The sequence below is a fragment of the Podarcis liolepis genome (genome assembly GCF_965112155.1).
Source record: "Podarcis liolepis genome assembly, chromosome: 13".
In the NCBI taxonomy this organism is placed as follows: Eukaryota; Metazoa; Chordata; class Lepidosauria; order Squamata; family Lacertidae; genus Podarcis; species Podarcis liolepis.
In genome coordinates, this window is record NC_139573.1 from 41,858,154 (window position 1) to 41,882,428 (window position 24,275).

Sequence of the window (24,275 nt, forward strand, 5' to 3'; positions counted from 1 at the left end):
CTCTGGTCCATGGGGTCACGAAGAGACGGATACGACTAAACGACTAAACAACAACAATACATGATTGCATCTGGAATGTTTATCATAGGTATTTGATTCTGGTTTATATATCTTCACGGATATCAAGTGGTATGTTTACTTTATAATCCATTTGAAAGATGGTAACATCCATATTGTAAAAACGAATAATTCATCCGGATTGTCATATCACCTTTTGAAAAGAATTAGCCTCTAGATTACTATTGTAACGATGTACTGATTTGCAACTTGAAATTTGTTCATTCATTTATTTGCTTTCCTGTGAGCCACTTTGGGCACACTTATGTAGGAAAGCAAATTGAAACAAACAAATAAATAAAAGTGCTGCGGTCGATGGGATCAACCCCTTTCCTGCATGAGTGTACGAGGAAGAGGCAGGAGAGAAAAGAGCTGGCGATCAGTGTGACTACTTGCAGAGTAAGGAAAGGGATGAAATCTACAGTTAGCAACCATCTGCCAGGAAAAGACCAGGAAATGAACGATCTCTCTTACCCGTCAGCATTCCTCCTCATCAATTATATCCTTGCAACAGCAGTCCTTGCCACCGTTCTCTCTGTGATTGCTCACACACTTTGGCTGAAATATGGCATTTGATGCATTGCACGTTCCTCAGAGTTCTGCACAAAATCCACTCTGGATTTCAGAGAAAGCCGAAGTCAGCTTGGAAGGAAAAAGGCTCTTTCCCAGAAGGCAAACAATGGCCAAGGTGGGGAGCATTTTAGAATTGTTATCTATCCTGATTTTGGCCATGCTAGGAAAGGCATTGTTTGTTGCTCAGGTGAAGACTGCACAGCCTCTATGGCCGTTTTAAATGGCGGATCATGAGAAAATGAACGTCAGCATTGTAGCTGGTCATTTCTATAATAATATATAATAACAATAATTTATTATTTATACCCCACCCATCTGGCTGGGTCCCCCCAGCCACTCTGGGCAGCTTCCAACAAAACACTAAAATACAATAACCTATTAAACATTAAAAGCTTCCCTAAACAGGGCTGCCTTTAGATGTCTTCTAAAAGTTTGGTAGTTATTCTTCTCTTTGACATCTGGTGGGAGGGCATTCCACAGGGCGGGCATCACTACCGAGAAGGCCCTCTGCCTGGTTCCCTGTAACTTGGCTTCTCGCAGCGAGGAAACCACCAGAAGGCCCTCGGAGCTCTACCTCAGTGTCTGGGCAGAACAATGGGGGTGGAGACGCTCCTTCAGGTATACTGGACTGAGGCCGTTTAGAGCTTTAAAGGTCAGCACCAACACTTTGAATTGTGCTCAGAAACGTACTGGGAGCCAGTGTAGGGCTTTCAAGACCGGTGTTATATGGTCTTGGCAGCCGCTCCCAATCACCAGTCTAGCTGCCGCATTCTGGATTAATTGTAGTTTCTGGGTCACCTTCAAAGGTAGCCCCACATAGAGCGTATTGCAGTACTCCAGGCGGGAGATAAGCAGAGCATGCACCACTTTGGCGAGACAGTCTGTGGGCAGGTAGGGTCTCAGCCTGTGTACCAGATGGAGCTGGTAGACAGCTGCCCTGGACACAGAATTGACCTGCGCCTCCATGGACAGCTGTGAGTCCAGAATTACTCCCAGGCTGCACACCTGGTCCTTCAGGGGCACAGTTACCTCATTCAGGACCAGGGAGTCCTCCACACCTGCCCACCTCCTGTCCCCCCAAAAACAGTACTTCTCTCCTGTCAGGATTCAACCTCAATCTGTTAGCTGCCATCCATCCTCCAACCGCCAAAATTTCTATTTGCAGGAGAGGCTCACTTCTATCCCCTGGTATTTGGCAAAGAGCCAGTGAACATTTTCTCTGCTCGGATAGGTGGCCATTGTTCAGAAGCTCCTATTGCTGTTGCTGCTCCCACTCCTGACCATGACGATTGCGACAAACGAAGATTAGGCGTAGCTTTTTATTACCCCAAATCTGACCTGGAATTTAGTGGAAAGGCCAAAGCTCATAGGCGGTGCTAATACCTGATGATGATTTGCACTTCTAACCCACCCTCACCATGCGTTCCTAGGGAGGATTACAACAACCTTAAAATGCAATATTAAAATTAGTTTAAACCAGTTTCAGTCAACAAAATAGGGTTCATCCCAACTGGTGACTGGGAGTGGCCACTGAGACCATATAACACCAGTCTTGAAAGACCAACAGTGGCTCCCAGTACGTTTCCGAGCACAATTCAAAGTGTTGACCTTTAAAGCTCTAAACGACCTTGGCCCAGTGTGCCTGAAGGAGCATCTCCACCCCCATCACTCACCCGGACACTGAGGTCCAGCTCCAAGGGCCTTCTGGCGGTTCCCTCCCTGCAAGAAGTGAGGTGACAGGGAACCAGGCAGAGGGCCTTCTTGGTGGTGGCGCCTTCCCCTTGGAACGCCCTCCCCTCAGATGTCAAGGAAATAAACAATTGACTTTTAGAAGACACCTGAAGGCAGCCCTGTTTAGGGAAGTTTTTAATGTCTGATGTTTTGTTCTGTTTTTAATCTGATGTGGTTGGTGGCTGCCTCAGGTGGCAGACTCTGGGGTGGGGTGTTTCGCCTCAGTCCCTCAACCATGCCCCTCTTTAGGGGGTCAGAGCTGTGTGTGCTACAAGGTCTGTCCTGGACCCTCTAACTAGCCTGCTCAGGTGCAGTAGAAGAGAATGCCCTGCTGCTGGCGTTGCAATAACCTTCCAGTTGGTTTCTTTGTGCATCATGAAGAGAGGGCTCCATCTTGTCCTTCGCCTCAGGCAGCAAAATGCAAGTGGTATAGGCAGCAGGGTATGTGGCCTGAAGGTACCAAGGTCAGAATTAGGCCTGCTCAGGTAACTGCTGATGCCCAGGTCCTGCCAAGGACTCACTGCTGCAAAAAGTGAATAAGCAACTCACTCTAGAATGATTTCATTTCTGAAACCAAGCCAGCTCCTCAGTCACGTTTGGTGATTCATTAGTTAAGATATTCCAGAATTTCCAGTCCAGGTTTCGCCATTTCGAAAGCACTTGAAAACGAAATGATTTGACGCAGGCTTTTGCCGTTTGTCTTCTGGTCGTCGTTTTCCTCTGGCACGCATGTCTACAGTTTCATTTGCAAGGAATTTTTTTAAAAAACCAATTTTCACACTCAGAGAACTCCACCGCTGCCCAAATACTCAAGGCATTTGTAAAGGAGGAAATAATATGCAGGTTATCAGCCTCGTTGCAGCTTCATCTTTTGTGAACATGTTGTAAGTTTAAAGTGGGGGAAATCAGGAGAGGAATTAATTTAACCAACGATTATAATTACTACCCATGGGCTGTGACACTGCAGTTAGAAGGAATCCCTGAAACTAGTGCCAGGTTTGTTTCAAATTACAAATGTAATCTGGAATCTTTGGCTCTTGGTAGCCCTTGGTTTATTGATAAAATCTGTTTTATGGAAATAAAAGAGGATTATGTTTTGTTTGGGTTTCTTTCTTTCTAACTTTATGAAGTCTTCCAATTACGCGTGTTGGACAGGATCTAAAGAATCTTGCAACTCGTTCACTAAGGCCAAGCTAAGATCTAGACTTGTTTTTTGTTTTTCTTGAACTGCAAGCTGCCTCACTTCCTTCATGGAAAACAGCATAAGCAACCACCTCGTACATGTGAACTCCTTGTGGCTTGTTCGGTGGGTAGGAACCCTGAATAAAACACTTGATTTATTAAAGTAGTGCCGCCCTGGGCTCATTTGGGAGGGTGGCTGGGAGATAAATTAAATACATAAATACACAAATTTAAAGAGCCCTGAAAGTTCTAATGATCAGTCCATTAGATAGAAAAACAGCATTTCCACTGATAGCTAAAAGAATCAAAAGGGTTCAAGCTAAAAACTACCAAAAGTTGACATTTTTATATTCAATGGATGGAGATGTTGCACTAAGAATAATAATAATAATTTATTATTTATACCCCGCCCATCTGGCTGAGTTTCCCCAGCCACTCCGGGCGGCTTCCAATCGAATGTTAAAAACAATACAGCATTAAATTTATTTATTTATTTATTTATTTATTTATTTATTTATTTATTTATGGGGCGAAAGATTTGTACGATCTGAAAAGAAACTAGAGTATACTATTTGTTTGTTTCTTCTTTGATTGATTCTATTTATTGATTTATCCAGATTAAATTTGTATGCCGCCCCTTCATCTGTAAGGTCTCGGGGCGGTTCACTACAAAAAACCACAATATAAAAAGCACAAAACACGTTTTAAAAAACCAAGAACAAAAACGAAACTAGCCAACAACCACCCCTACTCCACCCCAAACACATTTAAAAGGCTATAGGAAGTAAATCAGCCAAAGGCCTGGTTGAAGAGGAACGATTTTGCCTGGTACCTAAAGGTAAACAGTGAAGGAGCCAGGCAAGCCTGCCTGGGGAGTGCAGTCCATAAATGGGGAGCCACTGCAAGGAAGGCCCTTTCTTGTGTTACAACCCGCTGGACTACTCGTGCAGGAGGTGCACAAAGAAGGGCCTCAAAGAGCAATCTCAAGGTCTGGGTCTGAACGGCTTCCCACAAAAGATCTCAAAACGATTTGATGTTTCATTTCTAATTGAAATTCCCTTTCCGAAATGAGTTGCTTGAGGTGATACAATTATGGCTCATACGCGCCGTTGCATTCCAAGCGCATGAGAGCAGCTGGAAAGTTCTCAACCTACCTAGACTTGGGTGTGGATCTTGGCTGAGAACCGGGCAGCCAATTTTGTAACAAGGATATATCATTAACTAGGTGTTATCGTCATCAGTGGGCAACCTGTGGCCATCCAAATGTGGCTGGACTCCAACTTCCATCAGTCCCAGCCAGCATTGCTACTAGCCAAGAATTCTGGGAACTGGAGTCCAAGAAGAAGAAGAGTTTGGATTTGATATCCCGCTTTATCACAACCCGAAGGAGTCTCAAAGCGGCTAACATTCTCCTTTCCCTTCCTCCCCCACAACAAACACTCTGTGAGGTGAGTGGGGCTGAGAGACTTCAGAGAAGTGTGACTGGCCCAAGGTCACCCAGCAGCTACACTGGCTCTAGAGCATTTAAAGGACCACAGGTTCAATCAATCCTTCTTATCGTCATTATTTTTTATACTAACTTTTTTGGGATCCCCCCTTCAGCACACTAGACAATTCACACCTGGCAGCTTCTCTGGCGTGATTGATGCTTCTCTTTTTCGTTTATAATTTTACAAATTAAAATTTACTTTCAAAATCCCGAATAATAAAAAGATAAACCAACAAAGATTCAATCAAATCTCTGGACTTCCCCCCACCCCTCCATGGGTTTCGTCACTAATCCTTTTCTGCTGCATATTTTAAGTCACTCTGATTGTTTTGATATCCCATGTATTCCTAGTTCTTGTGTACAAGTGTACAAGTACAAGTGCTACTCAAATCCTGCTAAAGAGCTCGACTGTTTATAGTGGTCTCTAAGGTAAGTTATTGGGACGTGGGTGGCGCTGTGGGTTAAACCACAGAGTCTAAGACTTGCCAATCAGAAGGTCAGTGGTTCGAATCCCTGCAACGGGGTGAACTCCCGTTGCTCGGTCCCAGCTCCTGCCCACCTAGCACATCAAAGTGCAAGTAGATAAATAGGTACCACTCCGGTGGGAAGGTAAACGGCGTTTCTGTGCGCTGCTCTGGTTAGTCATGCTGGCCACATGACCCGGAAGCTGTACGCCGGCTCCCTTGGCCAATAAAGCGAGATGAGCGCCGCAACCCCAGAGTCGGCCACGACTGGACCTAATGGTCAGGGGTCCCTTTACCTTTACCTAAGTTATATATTTCCCCCATTCTTTCTTGAAATTCTGTTCTTCCTGGTTTCTGAAACCAATGATTGATGCTTCTTAGTCAATCACTTGGTTCACATGCGCAGTCAGGCTGGCTCTGTCAGTTTCCAGACCTATGGCAATACAGGACATCGCATGCCCAGGCGGAGACCCCCCAACCCCAGGCCACACCCAGATTGAATAATGACTCGTGGCAACGTGTTATGGGATTAAAATTGGCCACAACTTTATTAAACTTTCAGATGTAGGAAGACCTTGGCTTAGGCCTTGGGCGTTTATCAAGTCAAGTAACCTTTATTGGCATCACATAAGAACATTCAGAATACATTCAGAATAGATAGGCCAGTGCGATCTTGTTGCCACCCCAACAGCACAGTCACCTGCCAAAGGGCAGAAGAGGCGAGCGACCCACCTCATCTCTGTGGGTTTCCAGCAAGGGCAGGATCCTGTAGCATACTTCGGCAACAAAAAAAATCAAATAGAGGAACTTAGCTACTGTCTTGGTGAGCTCCTGGTCTCTCCCCTGTAATAAGAAGCGCATAACCTCCGTCTCTGGTTTCCATGCTGGAATACATAGATGGTCTAGAAACTGTTGGCAGAGATCTCCATACATTTTACATTTAAGGGCCATGTGAGCTTGGGTTTCCACCAGGTGGGCACCACAGGGGCAGATCCTATCTCCTTCTGCCAAACCCGCAAACTTGGGCGTTTATCCCATCCCAGCCCCCGGCCGGGGATCTGGGGCACATCCGGGTTAACCAATCTGTCTGGGGATTGGGCTGGCTCTGGAAGACATATGTCTAAGCAAAGAGCCCATCCCCCATTTCACCGCAACACAGGGGAGTGCACTGACAACCTTTCAGCATATGGCCAGTGACTCCCTTCGACACAACCCCTTTAACGGGGAGCCCTGGGATCGCCGCAGTAGGAGGGGGCGTGTGTCACCTCAAATGTTTCTCTGCAAGGAGGGAGGAAATGGGAAAGCCTCACCCTTGTCTTTTGCTTACCTGTCTTTAGGGCATATTTGTGTATGAATAGGGTGAGCCTGTGACCTGGATTCAGGAATTAAAGTATGGACCATCACAAAAGAATGGCCAGGCTGCCCAAGTAAGCAATCACTGGCCATTGTCAGGTATCCTGGCAGACAGGGTTTCTGTTGTAGACAGCCTCCTTCTGTGATGTATGTATGGTGTTTTTTGGGGGTGGTCTTGAGCTACAGGGTGGGCAGTTTCAAAAGTCTATATAAGGGCTTGCGCACCATTGTTCTGAGTTCCTCCTCCCTCCTTCGTGTGGTGAGGACCCTGTTGCAACAGTTTAATAAAGATCAGGCTTACTAGCCGCTTTGCTTCTCAAAATTCTCTTAACCCACTTAAGGACTGTATATGGGCTCTAAGGGAAAAGGAGCAGATTTTGTTTACATCAGTTTTATGGCACAAAAGCTTCGGTACTGAAAGCGGATTTGGAGAGCATGTTGATTCTCTTTTTGGAGGAACAGGATGTCTGGATAAAGCTATGGGCTTAGCAACTGCTTTCTCCTGTTTTGATGATACTTGCCAGCGTAACGAGTCTCGGGGGGAGAATGATGCACCCAAGATTAAAATGTAGGAGTGCCCAGCAGTATGGTTGCAACACCTGACACACCCTTCTACCTATTCCGTTCTTCTCACTTGTACTAACGCTGATGGAGCCCAGGGCTGTGTCTCAGTGACACCCGTAAGATTGATGAGATGCTGGCAGGTCTCTGTATTAGGAAAGATCACCAGCTTTGCTGAATAGGATGTGCAGGCGGGGGTTGCAGGCACAAAGAAACAAATCAGGCAATGTGCATTGGGTGAAGAAGAGACATGGTGTAAGATGAAGGAAAACAAACAAGACCACCATGGGATGGGGAGCCATCCTTTCGTTCATTGCCACATGGCAGAGTAACATGCACGAAGCAACCCTTGTAAGAACATACAATCTAAAAGCCAGCTGAATGTGACAGTGGCAGACCGATGCGTTAAAATCAGGATTACCATTTACTGCGTTCCTATGCGGGTGGCGCGTGGGTTAAAGTACAGAGCCTAGGACTTGCCGATCAGAAGGTTGGCGGTTCGAATCCCCACGACGGGGTGAGCTCCCGTTGCTCGGTCCCTGGTCCTGCCAACCTAGCAGTTTGAAAGCACGTCAAAGTGCAAGTAGATAAATAGGTATCGCTCCGGCGGGAAGGTAACTGGCATTTCCATGTGCTGCTCTGGTTCGCCAGAAGCGGCTTGCTCATGCTGGCCACATGACCTGGAAGCTGTACGCCGGCTCCCTTGGCCAATAAAGCGAGATGGGCGCCGCAACCCCAGAGTCGGTCACAACTGGACCTAATGGTCAGGGGTCCCTTTACCCTTTACCTTTACCAAACGTTTGAAGCCCGATACACATGATGTAAGTCTCAACCCACACATAAGAATATAATAATAATAATAATAATAATAATAATAATAATAATAATAATAATAATTTATTATTTATACCCCGCCCATCTGGCTGGGTTTCCCCAGCCACTCTGGGCGGCTTCCAAAAGAATATTAAAATACTATGATACATCAAACATTAAAAGCTTCCCTAAACAGGGCTGCCTTCAGATGTCTTCTAAAAGTCTGGTAGTTGTTGTTCTCTCTGACATCTGGTGGGAGGGCGTTCCACAGGGAGGGCGCCACTACCGAGAAGGCCCTCTGCCTGGTTCCCTGTAACTTGGCTTCTCGCAGTGAGGGAACCGCCAGAAGGCCCTCGGTGCTGGACCTCAGTGTCTGGGTAGAGCGATGGGGGTGGAGACGCTCCTTCAGGTATACTGGACCGAGGCTGTTTAGGGCTTTAAAGGTCAGCACCAACACTTTGAATTGTGCTCGGAAACGTACTGGGAGCCAATGTAGGTCTTTCAAGACCGGTGTTATATGGTCTCGGCGGCCGTTCCCAGTCACCAGTAAGAAGAAGAAGAAGAGGAAGAGTTTGGATTTGATATCCCACTTTATCACTACCCGAAGGAGTCTCAAAGCGGCTAACATTCTCCTTTCTCTCCCTCCCCCACAACAAACACTCTGTGAGGTGAGTGGGGCTGAGAGACTTCAGAGAAGTGTGACTAGCCCAAGGTCACCCAGCAGCTGCATGTGGAGGAGCGGGGAAGCGAACCCAGTTCACCAGATTACGAGTCTACCACTCCTAACCACTACACCACACTGGCACTACAGCATTTAAAGGACAACAGGTTCAATCAATCCTTCTTATTGTCATTATTTTTATACAGTGGTGCCTCGCAAGATGAAAATAATCCGTTCCGCGAGTCTCTTCGTCTAGCGTTTTTTTTCGTCTTGTGAAGCAACCCTATTAGCAGATTAGCGCTATTAGCAGTTTAGCGGATTAGCGGCTATTAAAGGCTTAGCGGCTTAGAAAAAGGGGGGGAGTGAAAAAAAATCGGAACACTCGCAAGACATTTTTGTCTTGCGAAGCAAGCCCGTAGGGAAATTTGTCTTGCGAAGCAGCTCAAAAACGGAAAACCCTTTCGTCTAGCGGGTTTTCCGTCTTGCGAGGCATTCGTCTTGCGGGGCACCACTGTACTAACCTTTTTGGGATTCCTCCCCTTCAGCACACTGCATAAATAGCTGCGCCCCAATATTTATTTACTTATTATTTGCCAAGGGGATTGCTAAACTAGAAGGAACAACCACTCAAAAGAAAAAAACCTGGGGCTCGACGGTTTTGCAGTGAAAATTGCAAGTGGAGCATTGTTCAGTCTACCTTGTCCACCCAGCCATACTGCATTTTGAGTCACCTCTTCTGCCCTCACCTTTCAAGCTGCATATATAGGCATCATGCTGAAGCCAGAAGTAAACGGAACACACTACAAAAACGTCACAAAAAGGGGCAGAACAGGGCGCGGGCGGGGGGAGGCAGAAAGGGGTGTTTGCAGTCTTTTTCAGTGGAGTTTCAAATATTCACAGTTTCAGTTTTCACCTATGTCACAAGTCAATGGTGATTGCTCCTCGCTGCTTGTTTCCTTCACATCTGAAGGGAGGGCGTTCCACAGGGCGGGCGCCACTACTGAGAAGGCCCTCTGTCTGGTTCCCTGTAACCTCACTTCTCGCAATGAGGAAACCGCCAGAAGGCCCTCGGTGCTGGACCTCAGTGTCCGGGCTGAACGATGGGGGTGGAGACGCTCCTTCAGGTATACTGGGCCGAGGCCGTTTAGGGCTTTAAAGGTCAGCACCAACACTTTGAATTGTGCTCGGAAACGTACTGGGAACCAATGCAGATCTCTCAGGACCGGTGTTATGTGGTCCCGGCAGCCACTCCCAGTCACCAGTCTAGCTGCCGCATTCTGGATTAATTGCAGTTTCCAGGTTGCCTTCAAAGGTAGCACCACGTAGAGCGCACTGCAGCAGTCCAAGTAGTCCAATTAAATTAATTTGGCTTCATTTGTAATAATAATAATAATACTAACAACAGCAGTTTATTATTTATACTCCGCCCATCTGGCTGGGCTTCCCCAGCCACTCTGGGCGGCTTCCAACAAAATATTAAAATACAGTAATAAAAAATCATTTGGATCAAATATTCACGATTTCACTGGAACGTGAGCCCTGCATCAGCTGGGAGTTGCCTGTGGTTTCAGCAGGACAAAAGCTGGGTATAATATCACCGCCAAGGCTAATTTTACTCTCGGTGGGGTGGGGGAGGGGACAAACAAGGGGAAACAAAGGCACAGGTGAGAAAGGATGAATGTGAACCAGCGGCATTACTCATACTTGCGCTTTGCTTCGGCCAAAAAAACGAGGATTGTTTAAAGCTGGTCCCTAAAGCACAAGTGCTATTTTTGGGCATTCCTTTAATCTGATGGTTTTTGTCAAGACAGAATCAGTCAAAAGGGTGGGGCAGCTCCATACGGATATGTCTTGTATTGACATCGCACTCCCACGCTAGCAATCAAGCCTCCTCATGAAATCTGCTTTTCCGTGGGAGTCAAAACGGTTATTCTTTAGGGGAAATTACCTCGGACGGGAGTGCCATCAAAAGGAAGGAGAGAGAGAGAGAGAGAGAGAGAGAGAGAGAGAGAGGCTAAAAATAAATAAATCTGAAACACAATCCGTCACAACGTATAATTGCACAATTATATAAGATACTATCAAAGAAGTCGGTGCAGATTACAGCCTACGCATATGATATATTTTATATTAAACTCGCGGGGGAGTGCCCGGTGCTGCTTGGGAATCTGTAGAAACCGAAAAATATTGCCATTTTTAGATGGGTAGTGTAATTGGTGAGTTTGGACCCCTCACGCCAAAAATTGGGCAAAGTCATGCCAAAGTCATGTTTCCATCCGCCATCTTGCTAACCCAAACGAGAATGAAGACTGCCTCCCTCACCACAGGAATGTTTGCGTTGAGATTGGTGACAATACCTTGAGAGGTAGCTGAACCCATTGGGAACAGAAGGACGGACACACCACTTTCCAAAATATATAGTGGATTGCTCAACTGAGGCACCTTCTCGTTCCCTCCCCAGCTATGTATCCGCAGGCATTTCGCCTACAAGAAAGGCTAGATATTCCTCTTGCGGTTTGCTGCATTAGGGTGAAAATACCAACCAAATGGTGCGAGTTCCTATGAAACTGGAGCCATTTATATGTTCTGTGTGACTGAGCCGGTGCCAGGCATGAGTAGGTTCAGCAGAGGATAATAATAATAATAATAATAATAATAATAATAATAATAATAATAATAATTTATTTATATCCCACCCTCCCCAGCCAAAGCCGGGCTCAGAGCGGTAAACAACAGTAAAATAATACAGTGGTACCACAGGTTAAGTACTTAATTCGTTCCGGAGGTCTGTTCTTAACCTGAAACTGTTCTTAACCCGAAGCACCGTTTTAGCTAATGCGGCCTCCTGCTGCCACCGCGCCGCCCTAGCCCAATTTCTGTTCTCATCCTGAAGCAAAATTCTTAACCTGATGCACTATTTCTGTGTTAGTGGAGTGTGTAACCTGAAGGGTATGTAACCTGAAGCGTATGTAACCCGAGGTACCACTGTACAGCATTCTAAAATCAATTCATTCTAAAATCAGTTTAAATAAGAAATAGTAGTAGTAGTAGTAGTAGTAGTAATAATAATAATAATAATAATAATAATAATAATAATAATAATATACCAGTATTTATGTATTTATGTGTTTATTTATATTCCACCCATCTTGACTGGGTTGTCCCAGCCACACTGGGAGGCTTCCAATGAATTAAAACATCTTACATTAAAAACTTCCCTACACAGCTTTGTGGAGAGCTGGAAGGGGAAAGGGATTCCCCCCACCTTTTGCCCCACTTCTGAAACCTCCCTATGCAGTGCAGGTCCTTATAAAACAAAAAACAAAAATGAAGAAACTGCAGAAATGGTATTCAGTTGATAACGAATATTTAGAAATATCTAACGAGTTAGAAGGTACCAAGCTGGATCGAATTCTCCTTCCTGCAGGAACTCAGTCGCAATAGGAAGAGACTTTACCACAAGATTTCCCAATGGCTCATTTGTGAATTGCTTGCGCTGGGAATTTCCTCTGACAGAGTTGAAACATGGTACTTCAGGGCAAGTGAGAGGGTATAAAAGCAGCAGGTCTTGCAGAGCTCAGACACAAACCTTCTGAAGCACTCCAAGTACCCTGCCTTTCAGGACAGCAGCCAAGAGAGAAATTCCTTGCCTCAACATGAACTCCAAGGTTGTTGTTGCAGTTCTGGCTCTATTCGTGCTCTCCAGCTCCCTGACGGAAGGTAAGCAAGACATTCCCGCTGAACTTTATTTAAAGAGTCCCAGGGGGCTGCGCTTACGACCGGGGCCGCAGATACCACAATCCTACAGGGATAAGGAGGGGGAAGAATAGCTGATAACGCAGAAACAAGCTTGTTAAGAAGAATGTGAGCCAATGAGATTAAATACGATGTTACGCAAAGTGATTATATGTAAAACCCATAAAAATTATTATTAAAAAATAAGTAAATCGAAGAATGCTTAAGATAAACAGAGCTTCAAATCCGCAGATATGTTTGCCATCCTTGTTTTACATTGCTCCTTTGAGCATATCTTCACTTATGTAGTGTAGCTTATTAAATAAATTCAGGGAGGGTAGGCAGTTATTAGGTTTTTAGGTATCCATTGCCTTCCCCCAAATTGAAATGCTTTTTATTGATGATGTCTAAGTTGGTTCATCAATTAAAATGAAACCTGCAGAAAACTGCAGTCGTGAGCAACGGTCTGCTGTTTAGGGTAGCTGCTAACCCTAATGTTGAGATTCCTGGATTGCAGGGGGTGGGATAGAGGGCCTTTGGCGGTCCCTACGATTCTATGACTCTATGACTCTAGCTCTTAAAAATACAAGGAGGCACTACCAGCTGAATGGCGTCGAAGAGGCCTAGAGAAAAGCAGCTTTTAAAGTTGTGCTTTGGGGGCGGGGGAAACAGATGTTCAGTGTAAAGATGTTTTGTAATGAGAGTTGTCCCATTTAACCAGTTTCTATCCTTCTGCTCTTTCGTAGGTGTCTCACTGGCCCGGATCGGGAGCGAGCTGCGCTGCCAATGCATAAGCACCCATTCCACGTTCATCCCGACCAGACACATTCAGGATGTCAAACTGACCCAAAGCGGACCCCACTGCAAGAACGTCGAAATCATGTAAGTCCACTTTTCGAAATTGAGTCTCTCTCTTGCTAGATTTAGAGCCCCATCTACCAAGACAGGACGCGGGTGGCGCTGTGGGTTAAACCACAGGGCCAAGGACTTGCCAATCAGAAGGTCGGCGGTTCGAATCTCTGCGACGGGGTGAGCTCCCGTTGCTCGGTCCCTGCTCCTTCCAACCTAGCAGTTTGAAAACACATCAAAGTGCAAGTAGATAAATAGGTACTGCTCTGGCGGGAAGGTAAACAGCGTTTCTGTGCGCTGCTCTGGTTCGCCAGAAGTGGCTTAGACATGCTGGCCACATGACCCGGAAGCTGTACGCCGGCTCACTCGGCCAGTAAAGCGAGATGAGCGCCGCAACCCCAGAGTCGGCCATGACTGGACCTAATGGTCAGGGGTCCCTTTACCTTTATCTACCAAGACGTTCTGCAGCAAAAAGGCCCATTGCACAACTCCTATCTGTTTAAAAGTCCTGGCTGGGTCATTTCCCTGTAGATTGTGCTTGTGGGTGAGTGTCTTCCCCAGTTGTGGAAAAGAAATAGCAAAGATATCACGAACTGTTCCGCTGAAACTGTAAGTGGACATTCTTTAAAAAGTTGATTACTAGGGGATTAGACACGCCCTCCCCCCAATTTAAGACATTTAACCAAGTAGTTAGGTTCTTGTCAATGTTCTTGCATCATGAATGTATCGAAGGGTGTTATATAAATCTAAACAAACAGACAAATAAACAGATAAATCACACTCTGCAACGAAGATGCCTGACCCTCCTGTTTTCCTTTGCTTGCAGTGCTACTCTTAAGGACGGGAAAGAAGTGTGCTTGGAGCCCACAGCTAGATGGGTGAAAGTGATCATCAAAGCTATCCTTGATAAGTAAGTTGTCATTCTCTTCTGCTTTTAAGAACACTGCAATGCTATGCACACATATATTTGGGAGTAAGCTCCATTGGACACAGTGAGACTCTGGCTCAAACATGCCTAAAACTGTGCTGCAAATCTTATTTTCAATTAGGTTTGTGCAAGAAAACTTCCAGGCGCCATTGTCCCCATGGGTCTGATTTGTCCCTTCTCCTTCCAGATATACCCCAATTCCTTCACCTGCCCCTCTTTGCAGGCTGCATCCACAACCAGACAAAAGTTTATAAACCCTGTAATCATAACTATAATGTTCTAACGACTGGCAAAAGAAAACGAGATACACAAAGCAGATCTTTTGTCGCCTTAGCCCTGGACCAAGCTTGTGGTCCACCCGACGTCACACTCCCAGTCCCATAAGCCCTAGCAAGGACAGGCAACGATGATGGGAGTTGTAGTTCGACAATATCTGCAGGGCCGCCGATTCCCCATCCCTGCCACAGACCATGGCTAAGTCCCTGAAATATTAGGGTCATCTAGTCCAACCCCCTGCAGAGGATGATTTTCGTTGGTGCAATCTTTGCAAGAACCAGGCTTAACTGGGCATATCTGAACAGAGACTCAGGGCACACTTCCACTTTCCCCAGGTCTAGAAACACGGGTCAGAGCAGTTTTCTGCTTGTCCTGAGCTCTCTAGGCCTGAATCTGAACATTTTCGTCTCTGCTTTTCTCCAGAAAACCCCCTCTTTGGAGCTAAAACAGAACAAACAGCAGTCCGTGGAATTGTTTTTTGTTCCAATTTCGCACTAAAGATCAGGTCTCCCCAGGGGAAAGCAGGAAGGCATACAGAGGTTTGGACAAACCCTATCAGACAACGTTAGTAAACATGACTCCATGCCTCAGCTTTGCCCATAAACTGAATCAGACCTTTAATGATACTGAACATCTGTTTTTTGCTTTTAAAAAATAGCTCATTTCAGTTCTCCCGGGCCATTCCGTCGACTTGTTTCTAACCTCTCCTCGTTTTTCCTTTATTCCAGGGCTCAAGCCAGTGCAGAATCCCAGCTATAAGGAAAAAACTTTCAGAATCTCTACTGTTTCGCTTCCTGAAAGAAGCTGAGCCATTTCTACCAAGCCTACTTTATATAAGAGCCTTTTATAAATGGGGATATTTTGGTCTTATTTATGTATTTATTTTACAACTTTGCTGATAGAAAACCCTTTGTAAGGATGTATTTAAAATAAGTGTAAAAGGAAGGCGTTGTGCAGGAAGCAGGAAGATGAGGTGGTTAAGTCAAGGTGATTTGGAAAGTGGAATGTATTGCTAAGTGCAGTAGCAATAGTGGTGAAACTGTGTGTACACCAAGCCATTATTATAGTACAAATTGGCAAATCCTTGTCCCTTGGGGCACAGGCAAAGCTAACACAGTTGCATCAAGAGAGCCAGCTACCTACTGTTGATCACTTTAGTGGTTACAGCACCAGGAGACACGGGTTCAAATCCCCACTCAGCCATGAAACTCAACCTATGGCCTTGGGCTGGTCCGTATTTGTCAGCCAAATCTACCTCATGAGGTTGAGGGGGAAAGAGCCATGTGTGATGCTCCAAGCACCAGAGGAAGGGTGGGATGAAATGTTATTTAGTTAATATCTGAAGTGCCTTTCAGATATTTTGGTTTTCCCCCCAGTTTCTAATCTATTTATTCACATGGTCATATCTGAAGTAATTATTTGTTGTCCTTGAAATCTTCTGTGTCTTATTTTTATTATTATTATTATAAAATAGTCATATTTAAGTGGGGGGGTCTTATTTATTCAAATGGTTTGTCAAAGCACAGCCTGAAGTTTTCCTCACTTGAGAATTCCTCACGCAGAGATGCCATTCTGAAGCCTCACATTTGCACATGAGATGTCTTTATTTATGTATTTATTGACCGAGAAATGTTGAGCACTGTCAAAGCATGTTTGCCTGTGTGCAACGGAATAAATTATTTTCATGTTGAAATATGGAGTTCCTTTGTGTTGTCGCTGCAGTAAGTGGAAGTTTGGCTTCATCTTTGCTTCATTAGAGAGATTTCACATGTAAGCAGGACAGAAAGCTTTGTTACTGCGGGTGTGGGAAAGATAACAGGATCAGCCCCACTCATGAAGCAGACTGAGGGAGTCCCCTCAGCCAGTGGCAGAATCCAAAGGGTGCCTTCATGGGTGATCCTTGTTGTTGGATTAACAGCTGCAGTGAGTTTCGGGTCACGGCAAGATCTCACAAGAGCCCCGCAAAATCTCATGAGAGTCCCACATAGAATCATAGAATCATAGAGTTGGAAGAGACCACAAGGGCCATCGAGTCCAACCCCCTGCCACGCAGGAAACACCATCAGAGCACTCCTGACATATGGTTGTCAAGCCTCTGCTTAAAGACCTCCAAAGGAGGAGACTCCACCACACTCCTTGGCAGCAAATTCCACTGTCGAACAGCTCTTACTGTCAGGAAGTTCTTCCTAATGTTTAGGTGGAATCTTCTTTCTTGTAGTTTGGATCCATTGCTCCATGTCCGCTTCTCTGGAGCAGCAGAAAACAACCTTTCTCCCTCCTCTATGTGACATCCTTTTATATATTTGAACATGGCTAGCATATCACCCCTTAACCTCCTCTTCTCCAGGCTAAACATGCCCAGCTCCCTTAGCCGTTCCTCATAAGGCATCGTTTCCAGGCCTTTGACCATTTTTTTGGTTGCCCTCCTCTGGACACGTTCCAGTTTGTCAGTGTCCTTCTTGAATTGTGGTGCCCAGAACTGGACACAGTACTCCAGGTGAGGTCTGACCAGAGCAGAACTGGACACAGTACTCCAGGTGAGGTCTGACCCACAAGATTGTTCAAAGGCCTCTTGCAGCTTTCCAGGGACCCGGCGAAGTGAGGCTTCGGCAGGGGCAGCAAGCGGGGGTCAGGGGGAGGCACATGCACAAACCAACACCTTCCCATTGCAGTCAGCGAAATGGGCCATCTCTGCCAGATGAACAAGTTTGTGAGGAAGAGGTTGGGGCTTCAGCCTGTCTTGCACAAAAATCAGGCAGGACAAGTTGCTGGGGTGTCCAGCAGAGGACACTGCCCAGGGGAGCCAAAGGTCACATTAAGTAAAGGACCCCTGGACGGTTAAGTCCAGTCAAAGGTGACTATGGGGTGCGGCGCTCATCTCGCTTTTCAGGCCCAGGGAGCCGGCGTTTGTCCGCAGACAGCTTTCCGGGTCTGTTATAGGAATTCTAAGGTCTCAAATATAGAATGAATGTTGATAATTGCAACAAGGAAAGAACACATGCATAAGTATATCAACCACATGTCTAAAATAGTGCAGGAGAGCAATCGAAAAGCCATCTTGGCTCTCCTAAAGCAGGGATCAGCAAACTTTTTCAGCCGGAGCTCAGTCCACTGTGCCTCAGACCTTGTGGGGGGCCGGACTATATTTTGAAAAAAAAATAATGAACGAATTCCTATGCCCCACAAATAACCCAGAGATGCATTTTAAATAAAAGCACACATTCTACTCATGTAAAAACAGCAGGCAGGCCCCACAAATAACCCAGAGATGCATTTTAAATAAAAGGACACATTCTACTCATGTAAAAACATGCTGATTCCTGGACCGTCTGCGGGCCGGAATGAGAAGGCAATTGGGCCGGATCCAGTCCCCGGGCCTTAGTTTGCCTACCCATGTCCTAAAGATTCTCAATATTTCCTCTGCCTCCTTAATCCCCCTTACCTGATATTAATCAGGGGACGTTCCTGAAGGGATTCCTTTCCTATATCTATGAGCCTCCTTGGTATTAATTGTCACTGTTTGCTCAGATGCTCAGCATTGAGGGGTCTCTGACTGGCATCCTGATTGTCTTATCAAATGTGGATGTTTTGTGTAAACTGTGTCTGGAACTATGCAAAACTTGCTAAAGCCTCAGGAATATCACCCCTTGGCCTGCCTGAGCCACAGTAACCCCACCTGAAGTGTGATGTAATTTCTGACTTTTTGCAGATGTCCTTCTCCATGCCAAAATGCAAACCCTGGAAAAGAGGTTTTCTTCTGGCTTCTGGGTCTCTCTTGCCTCCTTGCTAGGAGGGGAGGAAACTCTGTTGCAACAGAAAAATAAAGATCTGCCTTGCTTTCACTTCATCCTGACCTCCATCCATTCATCTCTGACTGATCGTGGACTTAGGGGAATCAGTCCCTTGGGGAGTTCGGCAGCAAAAGCCAACCACCCCTATTTTCTCTATATCATGGGTCATGTGGCCAGCATGACTAAACTGCTTCTGGCGTGATAGGACACCATGATGGAAGCCAGAGCGCACGGAAACGCCGTTTACCTTCCCGCCGCATTGGTACCTATTTATCTACTTGCACTGGCGTGCTTTCGAACTGCTAGGTTGGCAGGAGCAGGGACAAGGCAATGGGAGCACACTCCACTGTGCGGATTTGAACCGCCAACCTTCTGATCGGCAAGCCCAAGAAGATCGGTGGTTTAGACCACAGCGCCACCGGCTCCCCTTCTCCAGAAACAGAGTGGTGTTTGAGCATGTTCCTGATTTGCAAGTCTTGCCTGGGGGCATCGCACATTAAAGAGGGCTGTGGAAAAGCAACAGTTTATGGTTGGGTAAGATTCTTGTGATTCTTAAAGGGGAGAGTCGCCCATTCCTGGGGGGGGGGGGGTAACAGAACGCAGCTTGTTTTGGGGTGCAGGAGCAGGGAAACCTGACTTTCTTATTGAGGCATCTCACGTTTGGCTCTGTTTTTGAGCTCCCCTGAGAATAAGGGGAAAGGAAACAACTGTAACCTCATAGAGCAAACATGCTTTTTTGAAAAACAAAACAAAAAAAACCAGAAGTGCTCAACACTGCCACTTTTATCTTGAAGGAAAAGGAGTTGATTGGCAGTTGTTGCTGGTGGAGTGAAGAGGGACATCCGGATAGGAAACAGTAAGTGCAACATCTCCCTTACCTGCCCTGGGACAGAGGTTAAAAAAAGCAGTGGTGGTGGTGGTGCTAAACACACACACACACACACACACACACACACACACTCTCTCTCTCTCTCTCTCTTTCTCTTTCTCTTTCTCTTTCTCTTTCTCTTTCTCTTTCTCTTTCTCTTTCTCTCCCAGGACATTTCCAGATAATCCCTTGAACATTCATCCCAATTTGTTTCTAGGAAGATTAGACGACGTTGGCAATGGCATGAGCATTCATTCTGTTTGCAGGGAGGTTAGATGATGCTGCATCAGACCACTGTAAGCAGACGAAAACATTAAAGGTAAAGGGTAAAGGGACCCCTGACCATTAGGTCCAGTCGTGACCGACTCTGGGGTTGCGGCGCTCATCTCGCTTTATTGGCCGAGGGAGCCGGCGTACAGCTTCCAGGTCATGTGGCCAGCATGACTAAGCCGCTTCTGGCAAACCAGAGCAGCGCACGGAAACGCCGTTTACCTTTCCGCCAGAGTGGTACCTATTTATCTACTTGCACTTTGAGGTGCTTTCGAACTGCTAGGTGGGCAGGAGCAGGGACCGAACAACAGGAGCTCACCCCGTTGTGGGGATTCGAACCACCAACCTTCTGATCGGCAAGTCCTAGGCTCTGTGGTTTAACCCACAGCGCCACCCGCATCCCGACGAAAACATTAGCAGGGTTTTAATCTCACTTGTAATGTAACAAATACTATGGGCAATACGTATAGATACAAAACACAGACTATGAAATTATATGCAGTTGGAAATGTTGACAATAGGACCCATGGTGAGGATGGGGGTGGGGGAAGCCTCAAGATTCAGAGAAATTTGTATTTTATGGATATGTATTTGGTATTGTGGGACGCAATTTCTATTACACATTGTTATCCATCTTATTTAGTATTCCTGTATTTAAAACGGAACTTGTTTATTCTAATCGGAGTTCTGATTTTTCGATATGGTTTTGCAAGTATCCTTTAAACACTTTCCAGTCCCTGTCTATCGTCTCTTTTGAGATCCTTCCAATTTCTCCCATTGTTTTGGATATATTGTAGTACTCCAATAATTTGGCAAGCCACTCTATTTTTGTCGGTACAATACCACTTTTCCAATTTTTCGCAATCAATAGCCTTGCGGCTGCAACCCCATAGTTGCCTTTGACTGGACTTAACCGTCCAGGGGTCCTTTACCTTTTCTTACATGCTCTTTTCTAGCCTCTGCTGAAGGATGGGAGAACGAGGGAGAGGCTACTGTTTACGGCTTGATCGCTCTTCCTTCCAGTTAACAGCGGCAGTAAAAAGCATGCAGTGTACTTTCAGTCGATGAACTTGATAAGGCCCTTGGTTCAGCACTTGCAAAAGAAACAACTTATCTTCTCTGTTCCTTTCTGGCAGAGTGCACGAATTAATTCCCAGCATTTGCATGGGGTGGGTGGTAACCACTAACTCATGCGCCTTAAAAAAAAAAAAGGATTAGAGAAGCTAGAGGATTGTGGCCCGTGCTTGGATTGTTGTTTTGTTTGCACCCAGCAAAAATGATTCATTTCCCTTTGCCAAGGGATTTATTTACAGCACTGCTCTTTGGTCTCGCCTGCTTGGCCCTCAGATCATTGACCAGATAAAAATCTGGCCCTCGGACCAAAAAAAAGGTTGCCAACCATGGAGTAAGTAGACCACATCAGTCGGTAAAAGGTAAAGGTAAAGGGACCCCTGACCATTAGGTCCAGTCGTGACCGACTCTGGGGTTGCGGCGGTCATCTCGCTTTATCGGCTGAGGGAGCCGGCGTACAGCTTCCGGGTCATGTGGCCAGCATGACTAAGCCGCTTCTGGTGAACCAGAGCAGCACACGGAAACTCCGTTTACCTTCCCGCCAGAGCAGTACCTATTTATCTACTTGCACTTTGACGTGCTTTCGAACTGCTAGGTTGGCAGGAGCAGGGACCGAGCAATGGGAGCTCACCCCGTCACGGGGATTCAAATCGCTGACCTTCTGATCGGCAAGTCCTAGGCTCTGTGGTTTAACCCACAGCGCCACCCGCATCCCACACCAGTCGGAGACCCACCTTAATTTTACGGTTGTTGTTGTTTTGTTGGCATCTATCTGCCTTGAGAGACAATGGAGTATGCCTTTGGAGGTGACGCCAAACCGCTGAGTTAGAAGCACTGAAGTGACCTCCCTGGGCTGCGAGCCTGGGCAGTGCACATGGAGGTCCTGGGCTGCTCAGACAACAAGACCCCCTCCAGGCCTCGCTGATGTGGTCCAAAGGAAAGCAGAGCAAGACATTTGGCACCAGTTTGGTTGCTGGAGTTGCCAGAAGGATGGAAGGCGCCATCGAATCTTTGAACTGTGTGCTTACTGACCAGGATGTTCCTGTGACATTGGCATAACAGTGCAATAGCAGTGGATTCATACAGGACCTTCCTCGTATTATTCTGCTTTATTAGTTGTTCTGCGTTGCCTCCCCAATATTATTAAAGGAAAAGGGACCAATGACCATTAGGTCCAGTTGTGGCCGACTCTGGGGTTGCGGTGCTCATCTCGCTTTATTGGCCGAGGGAGCCGGCGTTCAGCTTCCGGGTCATGTGGCCAGCATGACTAAGCCGCTTCTGGTGAACCAGAGCAGTGCACGGAAACTCCGTTTACCTTCCCGCCAGAGCGGTACCTATTTATCTACTTGCACTTTGACGTGCTTTCAAACTGCTGGGTTGGCAGGAGCAGGGACCGAGCAATGGGAGCTCACCCCGTTGCGGGGATTCAAACCGCCAACCTTCTGATTGGCAAGTCCTAGGCTCTGCGGTTTAATCTACAGCACCACCCGCATCCCCCAATATTATTACATTAAGGTAAAAAAGGTAAAGGAATCCTGGGCAGTTAAGTCCAGTCAAAGGCGACTATGGGGTTGCGGCGCTCATCTCGCTTTCAGGCCGAGGGAGCTGGCGTTTGTCCACAGACAGCTTTCCGGGTCACGTGGCCAGCAGGACTAACCTGCTTCTGGTGCAACGGAACACCGTGACGAAAACTAGAGCGCACGGAAATGCCGTTTACCTTCCCGCCACAGCGGTACCTATTTATCTGCTTTCACTAGCGTGCTTTTGAACTGCTAGGTTTGCAGGAGCTGGGACCGAGCAACAGGAGCTCACCCTGTCTGGGGATTCGAACCGCTGACCTTTTGATCAGCAAGCCCAAGAGGCTCAGTGGTTTAGACCACAGCGCCACCCACGTCCCATTACATTGGTACCTCTGGTTGCGGACAGCATCCGTTCCAGAGCTCTGGTCTGGAGGGACCGCTTCTGGGCATGTGCACGCGGCAAAACCCAGAAAAATACTTCCAGGTTTGCCACGTTCGCATCCTGAAGGATATGCAACTGGAGGTGTGCGTATCCAGAGGGACCACTGTATTACATTATTGCCATGCAGAAGGGCACCCTGGAACTATAGTGCGATTTAGGCTTCAGGGGAGCGTCTGCAATATTTTGGTCATGCCCAGAAGACTCTTGTTTAGGGAATTTGATCCTCCATTCCAGTGCAAGTCATTCCTAAGGGACAAATGTGCCGTTTCCTTGAACCTGCGCTGAACTCCTGCCAAATCCTCAGGGCTGGCTGACACAAGGATGAGCCCAAGTTTTGTGGTCGGGATGTCTGGCCCTAAGACGGAGGGTGTGTCCCAAAGAAGAGATTGCAGCTTTTAGCCTCAGCCAGCCAGAGTCAGGAAACACAAACATTTCCACACTCTGCTTATCAGTTAAATACGCCACGTATCGGCTCTAATCCCATGAAACGCAAGAGGGGAAAAACAGCTCTTGCATCTGGAGTACGACGCTCTGGAATGATTCATGGAGAGAACAGGGCAGACTGTTGCTTGTCCGTCCTCTCAGAGCCAGCGCAGGGCTGAGACTCTGGTTTAACCAGCAGGGCCAGCCCTATCATTAGGGAGAGTGAGGCGGTTGCCTCCGGCGGCAGATACTGAGCGCTGGAGAGTGGCGACGTGGTGTCAGAAGTGCCTAAGCTAGGTCGCTTTCTCATCACCGGCGCTGGGCCAGTTTGGTTGCTTCCTCTATGAGCAACTGTGTGTGTGTGTCACTAGTTCCCTGTTCACTAGGTCTGTGTGTCACTAGTTCCCTGGTCATTAGTTCTGTCTGCTTTGCTTGTAATTATGGCAATTTTCTGGATTAGGCACGGGAGACTCGGATGCGAAGTGGTTGCCCGCATGCCAAATCAGAGGCAGGAAGTAAGTATGTCGGTGGCTGCTATAATAAGATACAGTACCGTATTTTTCGTTCTATAAGACGCACCAGACCACAAGACGCACCTAGTTTTTGGAGGAGGAAAACAAGAAAAAAAAATTCTGAATCTCAGAAGCCAGAACAACAAGCGGGATCGCTGCGCAGCGAAAGCAGCAATCCCTCTTGCTGTTCTGGCTTCTGGGATAGCTGCGCAGCCTGCATTCGCTCCATAAGATGCACACACATTTCCCCTTACTTTTTAGGAGGGAAAAAGTGAGTCTTATAGAGCAAAAAATACGGTATTCACTTGCTGACAGTCCATATTTGGGGGGAGGGTGTTGGAGGGGCCCCTTCATCCTCAAATAGACCCTATGTTAGAGCAAGTCGCTGTGATTGGTCCACATCTCAATCAAATCTCTGTGTGCTGCGCAATATTTAATTTTATTTAATTTTCATTAGCATATTCAGAAAACACTCACACCTTTGAAAACAGCACATTTCTTTCCCTTGCCACTTAAAGGAAACCCCCCCCCTCCGCAACAGACATGCTATCCTCTCTTTTTTAAAATTTTATTTCTACTTTTTATATATATACATTTCATTGATTTTACAAAATAAAAAAAATTCCTTCCAGTAGCACCTTAAAGACCAACTAAGTTAGTTCTTGGTATGAGCTTTCGTGTGCATGCTCATACCAAGAACTAACTT

General features: G+C 46.5%; 1 protein-coding gene and 1 long non-coding RNA gene across 2 annotated transcripts in view; both read left to right on the top strand.

Annotated features, from left to right (window-relative positions):
• LOC310690869 overlaps window positions 1–24,275 on the top strand; it is a 98,575-nt gene that overhangs the window by 26,041 nt on the left and 48,259 nt on the right. The gene's annotated exons all lie outside the window — the stretch shown is intronic.
• Window positions 12,364–16,365, top strand: LOC310690817 (interleukin-8-like). The gene is made up of 4 exons (XM_083470390.1): window positions 12,364–12,604; window positions 13,366–13,501; window positions 14,295–14,378; window positions 15,401–16,365. Exons 1-4 carry the CDS (start codon window positions 12,541–12,543, stop codon window positions 15,429–15,431), a joined length of 315 nt encoding a protein of 104 aa, XP_083326516.1. The 5' UTR covers window positions 12,364–12,540; the 3' UTR covers window positions 15,432–16,365.